Raw genomic sequence first — 20,654 nt, forward strand, 5'->3', positions numbered from 1 at the left:
GTGGTTCCCTTAGGTTTTGGCAGTTGCTTGGTTGTTTCAACATGTCTAACAAACCGGTTGGGTTTAAAAGTTGCTCCTCATGCGGTCGGAAGATGCCCATATCCGATTCACATGAGGAGTGCCTCTGTTGTCTGAACGCCGACCACTTGGAGGTTGAATGCGACATTTGTTCCACATTCAACCCCAGGGCCTTGGTTGAGCACCGGAGTAAACTCTTATTGAAGAGTATGGTCTAGGGGGGTCTCTTAGTCCAGGCCCCAGTCAGGTCTGGACCCTCTGCCCACAAAGGGAAAGCCACCTCTCTTCCCAGATCGTCTTTCTCAAAAAAGGCCGGGCTGTCAGATTCAAGTTCCTCGGATCTGGCTCCAGCCTCTGCTCCATCAGATCTGATTTTTTCAGATCCTAGATCCCACGACTCTCCCTCTGGATCCAAGGCTTCCACTCTGAGGCCTTTGGATCCAAGGTAATGGGAATCTACTCCCGGATCCAAGGCCTTCGGATCTGACCAGATTTGGACCTGCCACGGATCCGACTTCCTTGGATCCCAGTCATGTGGGACCCAAACGTTCAAATCCTCATTTATCTTTGGATCCAAGGTGGATGGATCTGGGATTGGTGTTGGATCCCACAATTATTATAGATGACTCCCCTTTGGCTTCTGGCTTGGGGCAGTCCCCTTCTGCTTCCAGGAGCAGGAGACGATCTCCAGATAGGCATGAGAGGTCCTTGGGTCCTAGGTCAGCCGTCTTTTCTAGGTTCTGCAGGAGCTTGCTCCCCTCCATTGTGAACAGGATGAGGTCCTTTCTTAAGTTCAGATTGAGTCTGGGCTCTTTGCGTCCCCTGCCCATCTGGCCAGGGATTCATCTCCTACCCCTTTGTTGTCTTCTTCTCATCCAATCCAGGTGGTTTTGGAGGAGATGCGGGTCCCTGGAGGCCACTCTGTCTCTGCCCTGTCTGAGTCCCTGACTATCTCTGTTCGGCCTCCCCCTGAGCCGACAGAGTCCCGGGCCCAACCTGTCACCCCGGAGTCTTTGGGTGAGGGCTCCAGACCTGTGTTTTCGGACTGGTCCCTTCCCCTTGGTGCTTCGACCCTCAACCATTCGGGCCACTACTGTCCAGATGCCCTGGCATGCTCTGTTTCCTCTTCTCAGATGGGCCTGCCTTCCAGGAGTGCAGATGGGGCGTTGTCCAGTCCTTCGGCCTTCCATGTAGTAGAGAAGACTTTTTCCTCCACCAGAGATCCTCCCCGGCTTTCGAGGGCCCATCCCAGCCCCTAGAGCCAGACTGTTCTCATCTTGTTCCTGGTGAGCCCTCTGACTTGCCTTCAGGTGGGGGTCACCCCCTCGGGGTTCCCCCATCTTCCAAATCCTCCCCTGAGCCCACCAGGAGGAGGTGCCTCGGAAGAGATCATGCAAGAGTGGGTACCTGGACTCCCCTGTGGAGTCTCTCACTGAGGATATTGACCTTGATATAGGGGACGGCTCCCCCAGATCTCCACTAGAGGATGTCTCCTTTGGGGACATCTTAAAAATCCTCAAGCTTAAGGGTGGAATGGTCTTCCCTACCCCCATCCTCCGAGGAGTCCGTGTTCCTGAAGGCTTTCGGGACGGGACCATCTACCTCCAGAGTCCCCCCTGCTGACGAACTCATAGACCTTATCGCCAGCAGAGCATGGAAGGAGCCGATACTGTGGAGCCAGTACCGATACATGCCAAGTTCCTGAGCCCCCCTCCGACCAACAGTTTTTTTGGTTTAAGGGCGTACCAGTTAATGCTATTATGGTAGCTGCTGCCAATAAGAAAGAATTGGCTGAACAAAGTACGTCTGTTCATCCCCCTAACCAAGAGTCCTGGCAATTGACAGACACGGAAAGCGGGTCTTCACCTCAGCTACCTTCGGTCTGCGGGTGCTTAACTAATTGGCACATTTCACTCGACTCCAGAGGGACTTGGGCAAGGAGCTTACTACTTCCCTTTCTGAGTTGCTGCCTGTCTGGGAACTAAGTAAAGTCTCCCCCACGCTGTCTACTCTCACTTCCCTGGTTAATTCCTTGATGATTTCCAATGTTACGGAAGGCACCTCTCGAGTGTTGGGTATAGGCATCACTATTCCATGCCATGCCTGGCTGTGCCTTTGCAGAGTCCTTTAAGGTGTCCTTCAGCAACATCTCCTTCAATGGATCTACCCTCTTTGGTCCTTCTGTCAAAGAAACACTCACCCGCAGTGAGCAGCAAGGCAAGACCTTGTCAGCTGTGGGAATCAAGTTTTCTACCCCTCAGCGTGGTCCTTCTTCAAGACACAAGTGACTAGAAAAATGTGGTTTCATAAGTCGTAGTCTTCATTTCAAGATGCTCAGCACGAGCCCTCTTCTACATGTGGGAGACTGCTCAATGACTGACGCCACCCTAGGGGCAGAGGGGATCTGCAAAGTCAGGGCTCCAGGGAACCCTTCTCTGAGAAGCCCCCCAGCACTCCTGAGGCACTGCCTGACTGTCCTGCCCTGGAGGCAGTCGGGGGTCATTTATCATTTCACCCTTTGGCCTGGGCAAATATTACAAGAGATCGCTGGATGCTAAACGTTATTTCCAGGGGCTGTTTTATTCCCCTTTCTCATTCACCCCCTCCAATCAGGAAATACCTCTCCAATGCACCACCCTATCAAAGGGAGTTGGGTCAGCAAGAAGTGTTCAAACTTCTTCTGAAGAGAGCCATCCAAGAGGTCCTCCCAGGGCAATGAGAATCCAGAACTTACTGTCATTTCTTTTTGGTGCCAAAGAAGACAGGGGACCTGTGTACAATTCTGGACCTCAGCATGTTGAATCTCTCTGTCAAGAAGTCGAAGTTCTGGATGATCGCTGTCCAGTCTATCATGCCCCTTCTGCACAAGGACAATTGGATGTGCTCAGTGGATCTCCAGGATGTGTACTATTATATAAAACTAGATAGGTGCTCCAGGAGACATCTCCGCTTTCGTGTAGGGGCCAATCATCGTCAGTTCAGGACCCTGTCCTTTGGTCTTACCACAGCCCCCTGGGAGTTTGCCAAGTGTTTGGCAGTGATTGCAGCTCACCTGAGACTGCAGGGATTCCAGGTGTTTTTTTTATCTCAACGATTGGCTCCTCGCAGCTCCTACAAAGCACTGACTGGCCACAGCCACTCAGTACATACTTAGCCTATTTGACCAGTTAGAAATCACAGTGAATCAAATCTGATTCCATCCCAAAATTTGGAGTTTATCAACATTCAGTTGGACACTGTGTCAGAGATTGCAGCACTCCCTCTCCACTGTGTGCTTCTAATCAGAGCTCAAGTTCATTGCCTTCTAGATCTGACTCATCCTCAGGTCCACCTTATTCTCAGGGCCTTAGGGTCCATGGTGGCAGTGATCTATCTGGTGCTGTTACCCAGATTCTACATGAGCGTTCCGCAGTGGACTCTAGCGTTCCAGTGGTCTTCTTTGTGTTATCCGATGATGGTCTCATTCCTTCTCACTCCATTGTGCAGGTGTCATCTTCTTTGGTGGATTCAGTCTCCTGACCTCCTAGCAGGCAAACCATTTTCTCTTCCTCCCCCCAATGCCACATTGACCTAGGATGGTTCTTTGTTGGGGTTGGGGGGTATTATCAGGGAAAGACGGTCCAAGGTACGAGGTCTTCTGCAGAGACCAAACTGCACATAAATGTACTGGAGATGAGAGCTGTCCTTCTCACATTGCAAGCTTTTCAGGACTGCCTTTCACTGAGTACCATTGCAGTTCACATGGACAACATGGCAGTTGTGTGGTACATCAACAAGCAAGTGGGCACACGCTGTTACCTGCTTTATCGTGAGGCCATTAGGGTGTGGGAATGGGCAATGTCCTCTGGGAGCTCTCTCCTTGCAATTCACATTCCCGGTGAGTCCAACATGTTGGCAGACAGACTCAGCAGGGCCATCCTGAGTCCTCATGAGTGGTCCCTCAATCTTTCAGTGGTGAGAGAGATTTTCCTTCACTGGGGTTGTCCAAGCTGTGATCTGTTCACTTCTCCTCACAACCGCAAATGCATCTGGTATTTCTCCCCGATTGTCCCTGTCGGGGAGTCCCCAAGGGATGCTCTGGTTCACGATTGGCCTTTGGGTCTCCTTTATGCCTATCCCCTGTACCTGTCATTCCCAGAGTGTTTCAGAAAGCTAGACGCCTCAAGGCCACCTTGATCCTCATCTCCCCCTTTTGGCTTTGGCAGGTGTGGTTTTCTCTCCTACAGTCTCATCTGAAGTACCCCCTTGGGTATTAGATCCCCTTCCGGATCTGATTTCCCAACCCTCACAGCTTCCGACCCCCAACCTTCAGACTCTTCATTTGACTGCATGGTTTATTCACTTCCCATAATCCTGTATCAGTCCAGGCTTACATCACCCATCAGAAACATTATTCTGGCCTGTCAGAAGGTGTTCTCCAGAAAGGTATATGAGAGTAAGTGGAAAAGGTTTTCTATTTGGGCTGAGTAGTGGAATCTGGATCCCTTCTCACCTCCCATCCCATATATCTTCTTGTTCTTTTCTTCACTTTTTCAAGATGGGGCTAGTTTCTCTACTATCAAAGTGCAATTGGCGGCTATTTCTAATTTCCATGTTTGCAAGGAACCTACTTTTTCCTCTCGCCTTTGCAAGGCATTTTTGAAGGGTGTTTTTCTGCTCCATCCCCCTGTCAAAGATCCTTCTCACCCTTGGGATCTTTCATTTATGCTGCAGTCTTTTACACAGAGTTGCTTTGAGCCTGCTGCTACATGCGATATGAAACTTTTATTATGGAAGGCTGCTTTTCTGGTGGCCATAACTTCGGCAAGAAGAGTTTCAGAGTTGCAGGCTCTTTCTATCAAGCCACCTTACATGGTATTTCATAAAGAATAGAGTGGCTCTCCAAACCAATCCTTCATGCCTAAGATAGCTACAGGGGCAAATTTGAATCAGTCAATTCAATTGTCAGTTTTCTTCCCTAGCTTTTCCAATAAAGGGAAATATTTGTTGCATACTCTTGATATTCATAGACAGTTATGATTCTGTTGGATAGAACCAAGAGTTTCCGCAAATCTGACCAAGTGTTTGTGGCATTTTATCTTAACAGACAGGGTCGGGCAGTTTCTAAGGTTACTATTTCTCATTGGATTTTGAAGTATATTTCTTTGGTCTATTTGTCTAAAGGTTTACCTTTACCAGGACCAGTCAGAGCTCATTCCAGTAGATCTATGGCTACGTCAGCTGCCTATCTGGCCTGTTTTTCCATAGATTAAATTTGTGCGGCAGCCACCTGGTCTACTCCTCACACCTTTGTTACTCATCATAAGCTTGACATTGTCTCCAGGAGCAGGGCTTCCTTTGGATCCGCAGTTATTTATTTATTTTACATTTGTTAACCAGGAAATTCCGACTGGACCAAGTCCATTTTCAGCGGAGGCCCGGGGAGAAAAGCTCCGTCATCAAGTTATACAAATACAGTACATCCAGCATAATACACAAAACAGGTTACATCATATATGCTGAGCATAGTAATATAACAAGAAATTAATAAAACACTCCAGGTAAAAGAAGATATAGAACATGGGTAAAAGACAATGTCAGTTACAGTACATCCAGCATACTACACAAAACAGGATGTTCTTCGTTTCCCATTGCTGCAGTCCTTACTATTGGGTATAGTCCGCTGTCCAGTCGGCCCGAATACCAGAGTATAAGGCTGACGTCGGTCAGGGCGCATTAGACTGACGTCAGTACGTCAGGGTACTAATGCGCATGACCGACGTCATATCCTCAGTCTTTTTTGCCGCATGGTCCGATGCAGAAGCAGTTTTGCGAGTGCAGGTTGGCGTTCTGAAATATTTCCGAAACCGGAGTTTCAGACCGAAGCAGAGTTGGCTAAGTACCCCGTTGGGGAACATTTTGTTTTTTTCTTGCCTCAGTATTTAACCGGATGTCAGAAAAAGTGAATAACTGTATTTCTTGTGGGAAACAGATACCTCATAGGGATTATCATACCTTGTGTATACCTTGTTTAGGGCCTGAGCACGACGTTGTTGGTTGCCGCTCTTGTGCTAGGTTTAACAAACGCACTATTAAGAGGAGGTTAGACTGTGCCAGGTTAGTGTTTGGGAAGCGTTGTAATTATAAAATGCCGCCGGATGCTCCGCCGCTTCGTCCAAGAAGCGCAAGGACAAAACAGCGAAGCCTAGGGTTGATGAACCGGCAGTCCCGGACGTCGGTTCTTTAGAAGGCTCAGTGGAGACAGAGGTTTTGCCAGGAGTTTCCATGGAGTCTCAGGCAGAAACTTTACTGTTACAGGATGTGCCTTCTCAGGAGGTAGGCCAGGCTGAGGGGGCTTCTCAGGTAACTGTTCTTCCCTCTCTTCCCAAGGTAGTTAGAGCCTCTCCTTCTGTTGCTAAAACTTCTTTGAGAGGTAGGCCTAGTTCAGCTTCAGGGGGGGCTTCTCCTAGCATTTCGGGTTCTGTACCTAAGAAACATATGCTTAAAATGGCAGAAGATTTGATTACTATGATTAGAGGTTCTATGCCCCCTCCTGATAAGAGGCCTAGGGTGGAACCGGAGTTTGATAGTTTTGAACAGTGTTCAGAGGCTTCTGAGTCTTCTGCGGAAGATTTGCAGGAGTATCCTACTTATTCTGATTCAGATGTGGATGATTCCACTCCTACAGCTTCTCCTCCTGAGGATTTCTCATTATCAGTTCTCTGCATTGCCCTTTGGCTTATCTACTGCGCCCAGAGTATTCACAAAGGTTCTGGCTCCAGTGATAGCTTACTTCAGGCTACAAGGAATTCAAATCTATCCTTACTTGGACGACTGCCTGATTTTGGCTCAAGAAAAGGAAGACCTTCTACAGCATCTGGAATATGTTATAGCAGTGCTAAGATGCCTAGGGTATTCTGTGAACGAAATAAAGTCCAGTCTAGTACCCTCTCAAGACATGTGCTTTCTGGGTGTGAGACTGAATACAGCAGCCCAGATGGCCTTTTTAACCCCGGACAAACAAAAGAGTCTATCACTTTACTTCCATCAACTATCTCATCAGTCCGTGCTGACTGCAAGGACAGTCCTGCAAGCATTAGGGTTCATGGCATCTTGTATTCTGGTGCTTCCCAATGCCAAACTGCATATGAGGAAGCTACAATGGTATCTCAAAATGTATGGACACAGCACTGCCAGGATTTGGACACTGTCATTCAAATAATACCTTGCCTTCAAAAAGAATTTTTGTGGTGGGCTCAGGAATGTCACCTAAACAAGGGACTCTCTGTGACCCGGCCAGAGGCGAGTCAGATTTTAACGACAGATGCCTCGGACATTGCTTGGGAGCTCATCTAAATGGAAAGTGGATACAAGACAAGTGGCCTGCCAGACTACAGCATCTACATATCAACATGAAGGAGATGTTAGCAGTCCAGTTTGCATTAATGGCTTTCAAGGAGTTACTTCTTCCAGGGCAGGTGTTGATTCTAACAGACAACACAACTGTCATGTGGTACATCAACAAGCAAGGGGAACACATTCTTATCCTCTATGCAGGCAAGCAATGATTTTATGGGAGACGGCGCTAAGCTTGCAACTAACTCTTCAGGCAAGGTTTCTGCCAGGAGCACAGAACTCCTTAGCAGATGTGTTAAGCAGACAAATCATGGATCCCCACGAGTGGAAACTGGATCTTCATGTATTTCAGAAATTGACAGTGTCATGGGGAACTCCAGACATAGATCTGTTCGCTTCTCCACTAAACCACCAGCTGCCAAAGTATTGCACAAAGGGGTTTCATCACACAGCTTGGAAAGTGGATGCTCTGTCTTTCAGTTGGAAAAACCTTCATGTGTATGCCTTTCCACCTCTGCCTCTTCTTCCAAGGGTACTATTAAAGGTCAGACAAGACAGGCCAAGGATGATTTTGATAGCTCCAGATTGGCCACGGCAACACTGGTACCCACTACTACGGAGTCTGGTAATGAAGCCTCCATGGCCTTTACCTCTGATTCCTCATCTGTTATCTCAGAAGGACGGTCATCTGCTCAATGTCAAGCTTCACTCTCTTCATCTAACAGCCTGGCATATTCTCTCTTGAAACACAGCAGGTCTCAACTTCCTCAACAAGTTTTAAATGTGATTATGGAAGCTAGAAGACCTAGTACAAGGAAAGTGTACGCAGAAAAATGGAAGAGATTTTTATTTTGGTGTACAGCAAAGAATTTGGAGATTTCTGAGCCTAATTTGAGTGTGGCTCTTCAATATCTTACTGAGTTATTGGACAAAGGTTTGTCCTTCTCTTCCATTAAGATTAATGCTGCAGCAATTTCAGCTCACTATGATTGTGACCCTCCATTGTTTTCGCATCCTTTGTTCAAGCAGTTTCTTAGAGGGGCAAAGAATATAAGACCCCCAATAGAGCTCCTACTCCTGCTTGGGATCTCAATTTTGTGTTGGAAAAACTTACTCTACAACCTTTTGAGCCTGCGGCTACTGCTGAATTGAAATACTTGTCATGGAAGACTGCTTTTCTGTTGGCTATTACTTCTGCAAGAAGGGTGTCTGAGTTGCAGGCCCTTATGGCAGTAGAGCCCTTTTTGATTTTCCATAAGGATAGGGTATCATTACGTACTAATCCTTCCTTTATGCCTAAGGTGGTCTCTAGTGTGGCTTTAAACCAAACTATTCATTTGCCTACTTTTTATGCAGATCCCCAAAATAAAGGGGAAAAGATTTTGCACACTTTAGATGTACACAGGCAATTGCATTATTATTTAAGCAGGACTAAGGATTTTAGGCAGTCTCAGCAATTGTTTGTTTCTTTTGCTTTGAGTTCACAGGGCAAGCCTGTGTCAAAACAAACTATTTCTAGGTGGATTGGCTTTTGCATTGCATTTTGTTATTCCCATCATGGCAAGGAGATTCCAGCTGGGATTAGGCCTCATTCCACTAGGGCTACTGCCACTTCAACAGCATTTCTAAGGGGGGTGGCAACTAAGGATATTTTGGAAGCAGCTACTTGGAGTTCAGTGCATACTTTCTCTAAGCATTATCACCTTCCTATCTACTCTAAGTCTAGGGCTGGTTTTGCCACAGCTGTTTTGCAAGGCATGTTGTCAGCTCCTACTTCTTTATGATTTGCCAGCCTCCCTTACCTCTGCTTTGGGATTCTACCCAATAGTAAGGACTGCAGCAATGGGAAACGAAGAACATAGTACAGTTTTGTACCTACCATAAATGTAGATGTTCGAGGATTCCATTGCTGCAGTCCAATTTACCCTCCCTCCTTCCCCTCTGTGTTTAGGGGTGGTTGTGTAGGTGAGATTACATGCTGATATTTTTGTATATATTCTTGTATATATTGTATATATTTTTGGTGCAGGTATTTTGAGCCTTGTCTTTTTAGGGTCTTCTGACATCTGGGGCAAGAAAAGACTGAGGATATGACGTCGGTCATGCGCATTAGTACCCTGACGTACTGACGTCAGTCTAATGCGCCCTGACCGACGTCAGCCTTATACTCTGGTATTCGGGCCGACTGGACAGCGGACTATACCCAATAGTAAGGACTGCAGCAATGGAATCCTCGAACATCTACATTTATGGTAGGTACAAAACTGTACTTTTCATCATGTATGCTGAGCATAGTAATATAATAAGAAATTAATAAAACACTCCAGGTAAAAGAAGATATAGAACATAGGTAAAAAGACAATGTCAGTTATACATTGGTAAGAGAGGCAAATATATCAAGTAAGATTCTACAGTTAAAAGTACCCTTTCAGATTATCAAGCGTACAGAGGATCAGAGATTCCAGCATGTGATCAGAAAGGCGTTTGGGGAGTTAATAGCAGTGTGGGTAGGGTTATGTGATACCAGGGCATAACCAGGTACAAAGAAAATGCGATTTGAGGGAGTTTTTGAATATGGATTTGGAGGGAGTTTTTGAATATGGATTTGGAGGGGGAAGTGGACATGGATAGGGGAAGAGAGTTCCAATTTCTAGCAATGGTGTGGGAGTAGAGTGCTTTCCCTGCGTTATTGTTAGCCTTGGTTGTGGAGAGGAGAGATTTTTCACTAGATCTTAGGTACCGGTTTGTAGTATAGACAGTAAGTAGGTTGGATAATGGGGGGGGGGGGGTTCAGGATATTCGAGAATATTGTAGGCTGTGCCCAGCTGTAATATTCACAATTTCTCAAACTATCATTAATAATTCTTGACAACTATTCCCCTTTATATTATATACTATCTTCCATAATATTTTCCATTTTAGTTTCAAATGTCTTTTGTATTATTTTCATAAAGATCTTATAATCATTATTCAATGCTGTCAGTGTTCATTTTTTAATTGTCTTCTGTCTTCCTTCTTTCATATGAATTTAAGTATTCCACTGTATAATTCTTTATAAATAATGCCTTCATTTAACCATTCATTCAAAATCTTTAAAAAAATGTTGCCAACCCCTTAAATGTGTATACATTTCACCCCCTGTTCCTTCTGGTTCTGCACCTGAATCTGTATTTTCTTATCCTAATACTTTATCTAGCTTATTTAAAGAAATCTTCTTTTCCAACTCTTCATTTTCTTTTTTTACCTGTTTTCTTACTTTCCATGTGTTTGCACTATCTTTTTTTTCTATAAACATCTCTTGTACATATTATACTACACAGTTCATAATCTTTTCCCGAGTTCTGTTTCTCCTTTTACATTTTTCTTCTTTTACTAATCTGCTTATGTAACCTGATACTTTTCTTTTGCCTTGTAAAAATATATTTGCTTATATAACAATTCTTGTATTTTTCTTATTTTTTCATATACTTTTTATTTGTCAGAGTACTTTCTATCATTATGTTCTAAATATTCCTATTCGTCATTTTATGTTGTTTTATATTTTTCTTTCTCTACTTTTCTCACTTCATATTGCCACTCTAAAAAGCATTTTTATATTTTTCATAAATATCCGCCATTCAGACTAATTTTTATAAAATGTTCTCATAGTAATATGATCTTTACATAACAATCTCTTTCCTTCTTCATTCCATGCTTTCTCATTTATCCTTTTCATTCCTTTGCCTATTTTTATATTTATTTATTTATTTTACATTTGTTTACCGGGGAGATCCGACTTGACAGAGCTGTCCATTTTCAGTGGAGGCCCAGGGAGAAAAGCTCCAGAACAATAACAATCCATAAATGTTCAATTTTGTTACATTTATAACATTTCAATTCACATTTTATTTTATTTTTTCCATTGTGTCTCATTCCCTACAAATATAGCATTTTTTTATCACAATTACTTATTAAATGTCCTTTTCCACAAAAAATCCCTTTCATCATAAACTTTTGCAATGTCCAGTACTACTTTACATAAAGTTTTCAAATGTCCTTTCAAACTCTTTCCTTCCACCTCTGTTCAAAACTTATACATGAATTTTCTTTTTTGCTTCCCAGTAAAATGCTTTAATCACATAAAGATTTCTTGGGTTACAGACTTTCTTTTGTTCATATTATCCAAGAAAATTTTCCATTGAAAAAACAGTCTCAAATATAATGTCGCAAAAGTGTTCTTTGTTGATAAGAATAAATGCTCCTTACCCCATGTGCTTTTACACCTAAAGAAGCTTTTAAATTGTCCCACACTTCATACCTGTCCGTTTCTTTGTCTTCTTTACTTTGAATCTTTACTACATACAGTACTTCTGTTTTTCATTTTCTTCTGCTTTCATTTCTGCTACTCCCCATTTGCCTTCTTTTACTTTCTCTGTGTATGTTTTTTTTTTTCCATCACACGCAGGATTGTCTGTGCATCCTCCTTTTGTGTCCCACCAATAAATGTCTCCTTTGTTTTCTGGCTCACTCTGCAGCACTATTTCTTTAAGTAAATTATCCCACAATCCTCCTTACTTGTTTGTCTTTTTGACTTTTCCCAGTTAGGGGTCACCACAGCGGAACTCCGGTCCGCTAATGATTGGCAGTAGATTTTTATGGTGCTGAGTTGCCAGCCCGACGCCCAACCTTCAGCGAAGGCAAGCTCATTCACTCATGTCTTTCAGAGGCCACTCAACCGGGGGAGGACATGCAGACTCCACACAGAAGGCACTCCAGCCGAGAATCGAACAGGAGAACCTCTTGCTGTGAGGGAACAATGCTACCGCTGTACCACTGCGGCTCACAATTGGAGGGTTGTAATTATACATCCATCATTTGCTGACACATCTCCATCAAACAGATTTCTTTGAAACATCTCAGAATCCTGCAAACTTTCTCCAGTCTTGGTAGTTGCTTTCTCCTCCATTTCTTTCACCACTCCATTTCTTTCCATCTGCCTCCCTGTCTCCCTGGGCTGCCACTCCACCCAGAATGGAAACAGGAAGTGCTCCTGCAAAGTGAGTCCCACTCACAATACTGCCAGGTAGGGGAAGTTCCCAAATACCCTGGCCAAGTTCCCTATCCACCGCAGGTCTCCCCTGAAATGAGACTACTAGCCTAGTAGGACCAACCCTGTCAATGAAAGGATAAGTTAAAAAAAAATAGATGTAGCATTGTTAGTGTGTGTGTTTGTGTGCATGCTTGTGTGTCCAAGTATGTCTTGTGTAGTGACAGTGTTACAGGAAGCCTTTTTAAGTTACACTGTAGGTTTAGGGTTAGGAAAAGGGGTAGGTTTAGGGTTAGTACCCACTACTAAAGTGAAAAAAATGTGTGAATGTGGAAGCAGTGTATTGCATACATTCTTATTATATTACGCAGTTTAGTCTTACATAATTTCATCCAGGCCTTATCATATAGTCACCATTATAACCTAATGAAAGTCAGAAGGCACTTTCATTGACAGATCATCCCAGAGACAGCTGCAGACAAACAGCTGTGATACGTTGTCTGTTTCAGTTGTAGCATACAGAATGCATGTTCAGGTACTGTAGACATAACTTTTGAGGGCCAGCACAAAGTGCTAGTATACTGATGTGCTAGTATATTGTTAATATGCCTCCTTACTGACAGCCCATATTATCATTTCACTCAGCCATTAAGGATGGTGATGCAACATTAGATAGCAGAATATGTTGGTAAGCCATTTTGTAAAGTGCTTAGGTTTAAACAGTGTAGTAAAGACTGGATTGGATTAGACTTCTAAGTAATCCCTTTGGTCTAATGTAAATCCTGGAAAACATAACACTTTGACAGCTTACTGCTGGATGAGAAAGCCCAGAGCTTTGGACACGTATTACAAAAGAGGGTGCTCCTTTGCCATGTTGGAGCTAATGGCCCTCAACTGTTCATCTCACCTCTTCTGTTCTATTCCCGAATGGGCAAAGCTTGTATATCCACATAAGTTTGAAGCTCTAAAAGGACTTGTATAGACTCTGTTCTTCACCTTAAAAAGTGAACTTGTGGTCCTCTATAATTTTGCTAGTGAATTTGTTTGACTAGAGCACATGCTGGATCATGTGCTTCTACAGGATGGTGTGGCAGAGTTTGTCCTTTCTTAAGGAGGAACTCGGAAACAAGATTCTGGATACCCTCTTTGGGGGTAGAGTGCTCTTTGCCAGCCTTCGCATCACCTAGTTAATGATACTTGAGGGGAACCTGGCTCTCACTTCTGTGGAATGCCATTGCAGTTCACCCTTTTGCACCTCCTGTTTTAAACCTGGCAAGCCTCAGAAGAGTTAGAGGCCTTCTCACCACTGAAAGCACCACAGGGTCTTGCCCCCTGTTGAACTGGAACCTAAATAGATGGCTTGCCACAGTACTGATTCCAGTTTGGGACTTCTACTTTAGGGGGTGGAACATCAAGTTCATTCAACTCTGGTGACTGTCGGGAAGGACCACTAGATTCTAGACAGAGTCATGACCTGGGGCACAGTTGTGCTGGCATATTGGTCTGTTTCAGTAGCACTTTCGGATCATGCCAAGGCTTTAGAGACTGTTCCATTCTCAGAATGGGAGAGAGGCTTTGCTTACACCTTTTTCTGCTTCTAAAGAGCATGGGCATGCTTCTTCTCATTCCAAACCTCAGTAACACCAGTCAGCACATCCAGCACATTCATTTTCATATTGTTACCCTGCAGGATCTTATGCTGTTGCAAGGCACCTGGAGGTGTCACTAGATATGTTTGATGCCTTTTGACACATCAGTGTTTGCGATTCACAAAGTAAATTCCTTCAGCTCCCTTTCGGTGGGTATCTTTATCAATACCGAATCTTGCCTATTGCTCTTTCTTCACTACTCAGAGTCTTTTGTCAGTGTTTGAGAGTCAGCCTGTCAAGGAGGGTGTTCAATGATAGATATAACAAATGTGTTATTACCGTAGCAGTTGATCTTCAAGATTACCCTCCTTAATAGGTTATTTATAACCTTCATTCATTACCCTTTGTATGAAGGTCTGCTTCATCCAGCCCCCATTTTGGGGAGTTTCCAGTAACTCAAGAGGGTATATAAAGGTAAGTATATGCTTGAATAGTATGTATCAGTAGTATAGATGTCAAATCTTTGTTGTTATTTCTCTGTTTGCAGGAAGGTTTTTGCTAAGTAGCTAGGGTCATATAGGTAAACTCATTTGATGAGCACTTTTATGCATAACAGTAAAGATCATAATTGTCTTGTAGATGTCCCAAAGTGCAAAATCTTTCAAGTGTTTTGCCAAAGTGTGTTTGGTGAACATTAATTCAACCAAGAACTCATCAAGGAGGATTACTTGTAGATCAACTATTAAAGTAAGAATGTATCATGTTATTTAGCAGAAGTAACCAGTTATGCTTGTCTCACTGTCCCGTCTCTTAATTATGTAGGTCATTTTTTGCTGACAAATCTGCTCCTTGATAAGTTGAAAAACTCTGGGCCTAGTCGAATCATAAATGTTTCCTCACTTGCTCATATTGCTGGAAAGATTGACTTTGAAGATCTGAATTGGGAAAAGAAAAAATATGACACAAAAGCAGCTTACTGTCAAAGTAAACTTGCAAATGTGCTTTTTACATTAGAACTGAGCAAGCGACTTAAAGGTAAGTCACCAATTTAGTTTATGCATGGACTGGTTATTCATGTTGACACGTATTGTGATGTGTTGTTGCTTTTGTGGTCGTTCTCAGATGGTTATAAAATTTGCATGATATTTTATCATCAGGGTACCAATGTCACTTCACAAAGTCTTGAAGAATTTCCAGCAGTTGTTTCTGGAACAAAATAGTAATTGTGCTGTAATTATTTCATGTAATACAGGTACAGAAGTTACAGTCAATGCACTTCATCCAGGTGTGGCCAGTACAGAACTGGGAAGACACACAGGAATGCACACATCTACATTTTCAAGTACAACACTAGGTAAGAAGATGTGCAGTATAATAATAATACAGTTGCTTCACTTCATGTCCACATTAGTCATATAGGATTTATTTTGTTGCTGCATTTACACAGTCTAGTTTCACATATCCTCCATACAGTGGTGTAAATGCTGTGATAGCATGCTGACTTGTACAACTAAACTTGCTTATCAACTTGGCAGCACCTTCACTGTTTAATTGCATTAGGATTTAACTGTGCTGTCAATTAAATATTGTCTTTTTGTCTTGCTTCCCTCCCCTGCTGCTGCCACCAGTATTTGCCTGTTTCCATTACTCTTGCAGACAAATTCACCGCTTGCAAGGTGCATGTACTATATTACATTGTGGAGACTTTCCAAGTGTTACCTCAAGTTTAAGTAGTATTTTATAGGTACTGTTTAATGATCCTGTCTTGTTTTCAAATCTCTTATTAATAGAGTCATTGTTCATTTGTGATACTAGGGTCCCAAATGGTTTGGGTTACGCAGTTAGGCTAGTAAGGGCCCAAGTGGTCGTTTGCCTAGTAACAACCTATGAACCTCTTTTCCCAGATCAAGATCAGTATGAGTGTTTTTGAAGTTCCTGAGTTCTAACTTGATAACATTCTTTGAACAGGTAACTACTGCTGTAGAGAAAGGTCTGGCAGTTCATGTAGTATATCTGAATGTGCAGGTGTAATGGATGAGCTAAAACAATTAAAAACTAATTACTGTTTTTTTTTTTTTTTTTTTTTAACAAGAAACATATTTGTTGAATTAACACTTAGGACATAGGCAGTCATATATAAAACATGATGTTGCAAACATCATACATCACTTGAAATCAATCCAGCCATTGTCAGTCAAACATTATAAACCTCATTCAGTTTCTGCCTTCCCTTAAACCTCATTCTTCCTCCAAAACATTATTCTACATGCATTGACCCCACAATTCCCATTTTTTCTGTGTAATTTGCTCCTTCCCTTTTCTAAAGATCCTATTTCCAGTTGTTTTATCTCTGTTGTTATATTCACTACTTCTAATACAATTGGTTTAGACTTTTTCATTTTCTAGTAATTGCTTTTTTTTTGGCAGCCACCAGTATTAAACTCAGCAAGGTTTTACTATCTCTAGGCAATTTCAGTTCTGTATCGCAGCTCAAAAAAATAATTTCATTAGTTACATCAATTTGCTCACCCATTGTTTCTGTTATAATAGTGTAAAGGGAATTATTAAAGTCTGCCAACTCATTACACTCCCAAATAATTACTGATATCTTTCCATATCACTATTGCAGTATTCATTACATTAAGGATCCCCTGCCAAGGGTGGACCGACATCCAGCTAGTATACCAAAGCTTTTAGGTTGCTTTAAGGTGTACCGTACATCACATGTATAGAGTGGGGCATAAAGGTGACATCTGGACTTACCATTCTCAGAACTTCTTTGCAATCAATCAAACGTCATTGCTTGATCATCGGTCTGAATGCCCATTCCATTGCTGGTTCACCAAGCCATTGCAGATAAGTGCCCCATTGGGGTTTTATTTTACTTGTTTTTCCTTTATTATATTGTTGTTTGTGGAGTTTCTTGTCATCCAAGAAGGGTAAATGTGCCAGTGTGGGAGACAGATTCCCCATAAAGACCACCAGGAATAGTGACTGTTTTGCCTTGGTGCTTCGCATGACCATGTGTCCTGTTGTGTCTGTCCTTTTTTCCCAAGACCTTTCATAGTAGACTTTCTTCTTTGGTGCTTTATCTTCAAAACCAGCATCTTAAGCTTCTTGCAAAGGACATGATGGAGGGAACTTCCCACTGTGAGGGACAGCTGTCTGTGAAGAAGGCCAAGAAACCTAGAATGGAATCTTCTGTTCAGCCTCTGCCGGACGTCTTTCCCGAGGAGAGTGAATGCCTGTAGGTTGCTTGGATTTTATGATTGGATTCCTCTGCCGCTACTGGGTTGGAGGCTGGTGGGGATCCGACTTTAGGCACATCGCAGAGGTAATGCAGACGTCCGGTTCTGATATTCAGGGGGAACCACAGCTGATTATCTCCAAGGGGCCTAGGGGTGTTCTTCAAATCTTAGTCAAAGAAGAAGTCCCTACTACCATTATTGAATGCCATCCTAGGTCAGAGCTTTCTGAATTCTATAAGGCAGACGTCCTATTGAAGAAAAAGCAAAATAATAAACATATTTTTCCTACTCCTAAGGATCCACCGAGTGAATGGCAGTCCTTCACTTAAGACTTGTTTAGTGCTTAAATGGCAATGAAACTTCCTCAGGGAGTTTCTGTTCCAGCCCCCTTTGGTCCTCTACGACCCTTAAAAGACCCAGGAACAGGATTCCTCTGAGGAGGAGCCAGATTCAGATGAGGAATCCCTTGCCTACTCCTCTCAGTTTCCTTCTCCTTTGGATTATGGATCTGAGGAAAAAGAATCTACCAGTCCTGATACTCCCTTTGTAGAGATTTCTTTTGGGAACACAATCTCTAGGATGATGGAGTTCTTCAAATGGGATTGTGCTCAGGTTTCTGAGAAAAAAAAAAAAAAAAAAAGTATTATGAGTTGCTGCAAATGGATTCTCTAAGGTCTTCTGCTGTTCCTGCTGTCTTGTCTGCTTTGTTGGATGCATTTGGTAATGCTTCTAAAGCTCCAGACTCTCAGCCCCTTGCCCACAGGAAGCCTGATAGAGTCTGTAGGGTGCATAAGGAATGTAAGTTCTTGTACAAGTGTCCTGCTGACCCCTCAGTGGTGTCTGTAACTTCTGACAAGCTATCTCAATTACTCCCTTCTACGTTACTGCCCTCTGATGAAGATAGTAGAACTGTAGAAAGGCTATGCATGAAGGTTTATACCTCTGCCACCTTGGCTTTTAGGGCTGTTAATTATTAGACTGATATGTCCGGGTAATACTTGGCTAGCCTTTCCCAGGCCTGTCAGTTTATTTCTGATCTTCTAGACTCTGAGAGTAAAACTTCTGTTAAGGACTTCCTCCTAGGTGGCTCAGCATTCTATCAGGTGTAGTTATGATGCAGCAGATGCTTCCTCTAGGGCTGCTGCTTTTGGGTCAGTAATGAGGAGGTATTCCTGACTTCAGCTTCAACCTTTGCCTGATGATATTAAGGCTAAGTTGATGGATGCCCCTCTAGATAATAAATATTTGTTTGGCGAAGCTGCTTCTGCTTTGGTTAAGTCCCTTCAGGATAAGGGCAAGGCTTTACAGGAACTTAAACATATGTTTGTTTCTCCTGTACCTAAATTTCAGAGAAATTACCCCAGTAAGCTAGCTTTTTTTCATAGGTAATCTTGCCCTCCTGCAAAGAGTAAAAAGGGTGGTAAGCAGATCCTCCTGTGAAGGCTACTCAGACTTCTCTGCCTCAGTGGACTCCTTTTCCTGAGAAACCAGGTGCTGCCTGATTATCCTATTCTTCCCAGCCATTTTCTTCTTTCTTTTCATCTCTGTCTCTCTTCCTGTTTGGCTACAGCTTACTCAGGATCCATGGGTTCTGTCCATTATCTGCCAGGGGTATTTTGCAGTCTGAAAATCCCTTCCCAGATCCCTTCCCCTTTTATGGATATTCCTCAGCCCCCTCTTGAACAACTGTCCTTCTTTCCAGAGGTGATTCGGAAACTTTTGACTCTGGGTACTATTCAAGAGGTCGAACAAAACTCAGCAAACAGGCTCTGTAGGAATAATGCAAACACCAAGATGTTTTTACTGGTTTAATGAAGTGCTTTTCATCACCTACAATAAGGTAACTTCCTCAGAATACATTCACCAAAAAACGAGGCCATTAAGTCACCTGATCTACCTGCAAGGTGTATTGATTTACAAAAAGTAGTACTCATTGATAAAAAAGTACTTGTTGATAAAATTCTTAAAAATGCATTTTGAACTGCTAATTGTACAGATTAAAAACACATTACACAGCTATTAATCACAATCATGTCTCGTCAAAGTCTATTAACCATATAAATGGTACAATTTAAATAGACAATTAGACATTAAAAATTATTATAATATCCATACTGTAAAAAGATCTATGCTGTAAAAAAATATATGAATGTTGAATGTACTAAATATAAGTACTGGATGTAAGTAACATTCAAATTGTTTTAGTTTCTCTTATCAAACTTCTTAATTTGAGAAGACATAATATGTTACAATGTTCATTTAATCCAGGTTCAACAGAGGCAGTCAGCCTTATTTGCCATGCCAGTTCGCATTCTTCCAACAATAGATTTAAAGGGCCACCTCGATTATGATGTTGAATTTGGTCTATTGCTTTAAAAATGAATTTATGTCCTGCATGTGTCATAGTATGTCTAGCAAGAGCATTATCAATTTTACTTGTTCTTATTACATAAGTGTGCTCATAGATTCTATCTCGGAGCCTTTGCTCCGTTTTACCTATATAAAATGCTTTACATGAGCAACACATAGCAATATAAACGATCATTTTTGAATTACAGTTCGTTATATTTTATTTGATACTTTCTTCCATTAACCATAAATGTTCCTCCTGTGTTGATGAACTTACACATACTACAACACCCACAGGTAGACATACCAGTAAGTCCATGGGCAATCTTGTGTCTATGGGATTCTAGTAAACTATTCAAATTCGTTCCTCTCCTGAAAATAATTTTAGGAAGATTACTTAATTTCTCTAATAATGTTTTATCTCATTTAATAAGCTCCCAATTTTTATATAGAATAGTCCTGATAAGCATGCTATCCTTACTAAATGTAGTAACAGAACTGTACTCAAACTCGTTAATAGATTTTCTACTTGTTGGCATATTAACTAGCTGATCTACAACGTTGTTGTTAAAGTTCCCAAATCTAGACTCTTGTAACTCCGAGAGTACGTTATTGCCCAGTGTAATGATAACATTATTCTCAGACTCGTTAGCTGAACTTTTACTTGTTTTATCATTGACTTCCTGGTCCCCCAAATTGCTGTTCATAACCATAGTACTACCTTCTTGTACATCTCGAAGCTCATTGGGGTAATTATACCATTAGTTCTTTTTAAGTATACTTCACTAAATATTGTTTCGATTAAAGACGATGGATAACCTCTTTGTCGAAACATTCTCCCAAGCAAATTACATTCATCCAAAAAGTCTTGATCTAAAGATACCATCCTCACAGCTCTAATCATTTGGTCTTTTACTATAGACCATTTTTGCTGTAAAGGATGTGAACTCGAGAAGTGTAAAAATGCATTGCAATACGTCTCCTTCCTGTATATCCTAGAGTTATACCTGTTGTTAACCACATCTTTAACTAGACTAACATCAAGATACTCAATACAAGACAATTGGAAATTAAATGTAAATTTTAAAA

At 42.3% G+C, this 20,654-nt stretch overlaps 1 protein-coding gene across 1 annotated transcript in view; it reads left to right on the forward strand.

The window, feature by feature from the left end:
• Nucleotides 1-20,654, forward strand: part of RDH13 (retinol dehydrogenase 13) — a 407,557-nt gene that overhangs the window by 202,510 nt on the left and 184,393 nt on the right. The window contains exons 5-6 of the mRNA XM_044057463.1: nucleotides 14,791-15,003; nucleotides 15,221-15,322. Coding sequence (XP_043913398.1) covers nucleotides 14,791-15,003; nucleotides 15,221-15,322 — 315 coding nt within the window. The remainder of the gene's footprint in view (nucleotides 1-14,790; nucleotides 15,004-15,220; nucleotides 15,323-20,654) is intronic.

Source organism: Protopterus annectens, chromosome 1.part2 (genome assembly GCF_019279795.1).
Source record: "Protopterus annectens isolate FY-2018-M chromosome 1.part2, PAN1.0, whole genome shotgun sequence".
In the NCBI taxonomy this organism is placed as follows: Eukaryota; Metazoa; Chordata; order Ceratodontiformes; family Protopteridae; genus Protopterus; species Protopterus annectens.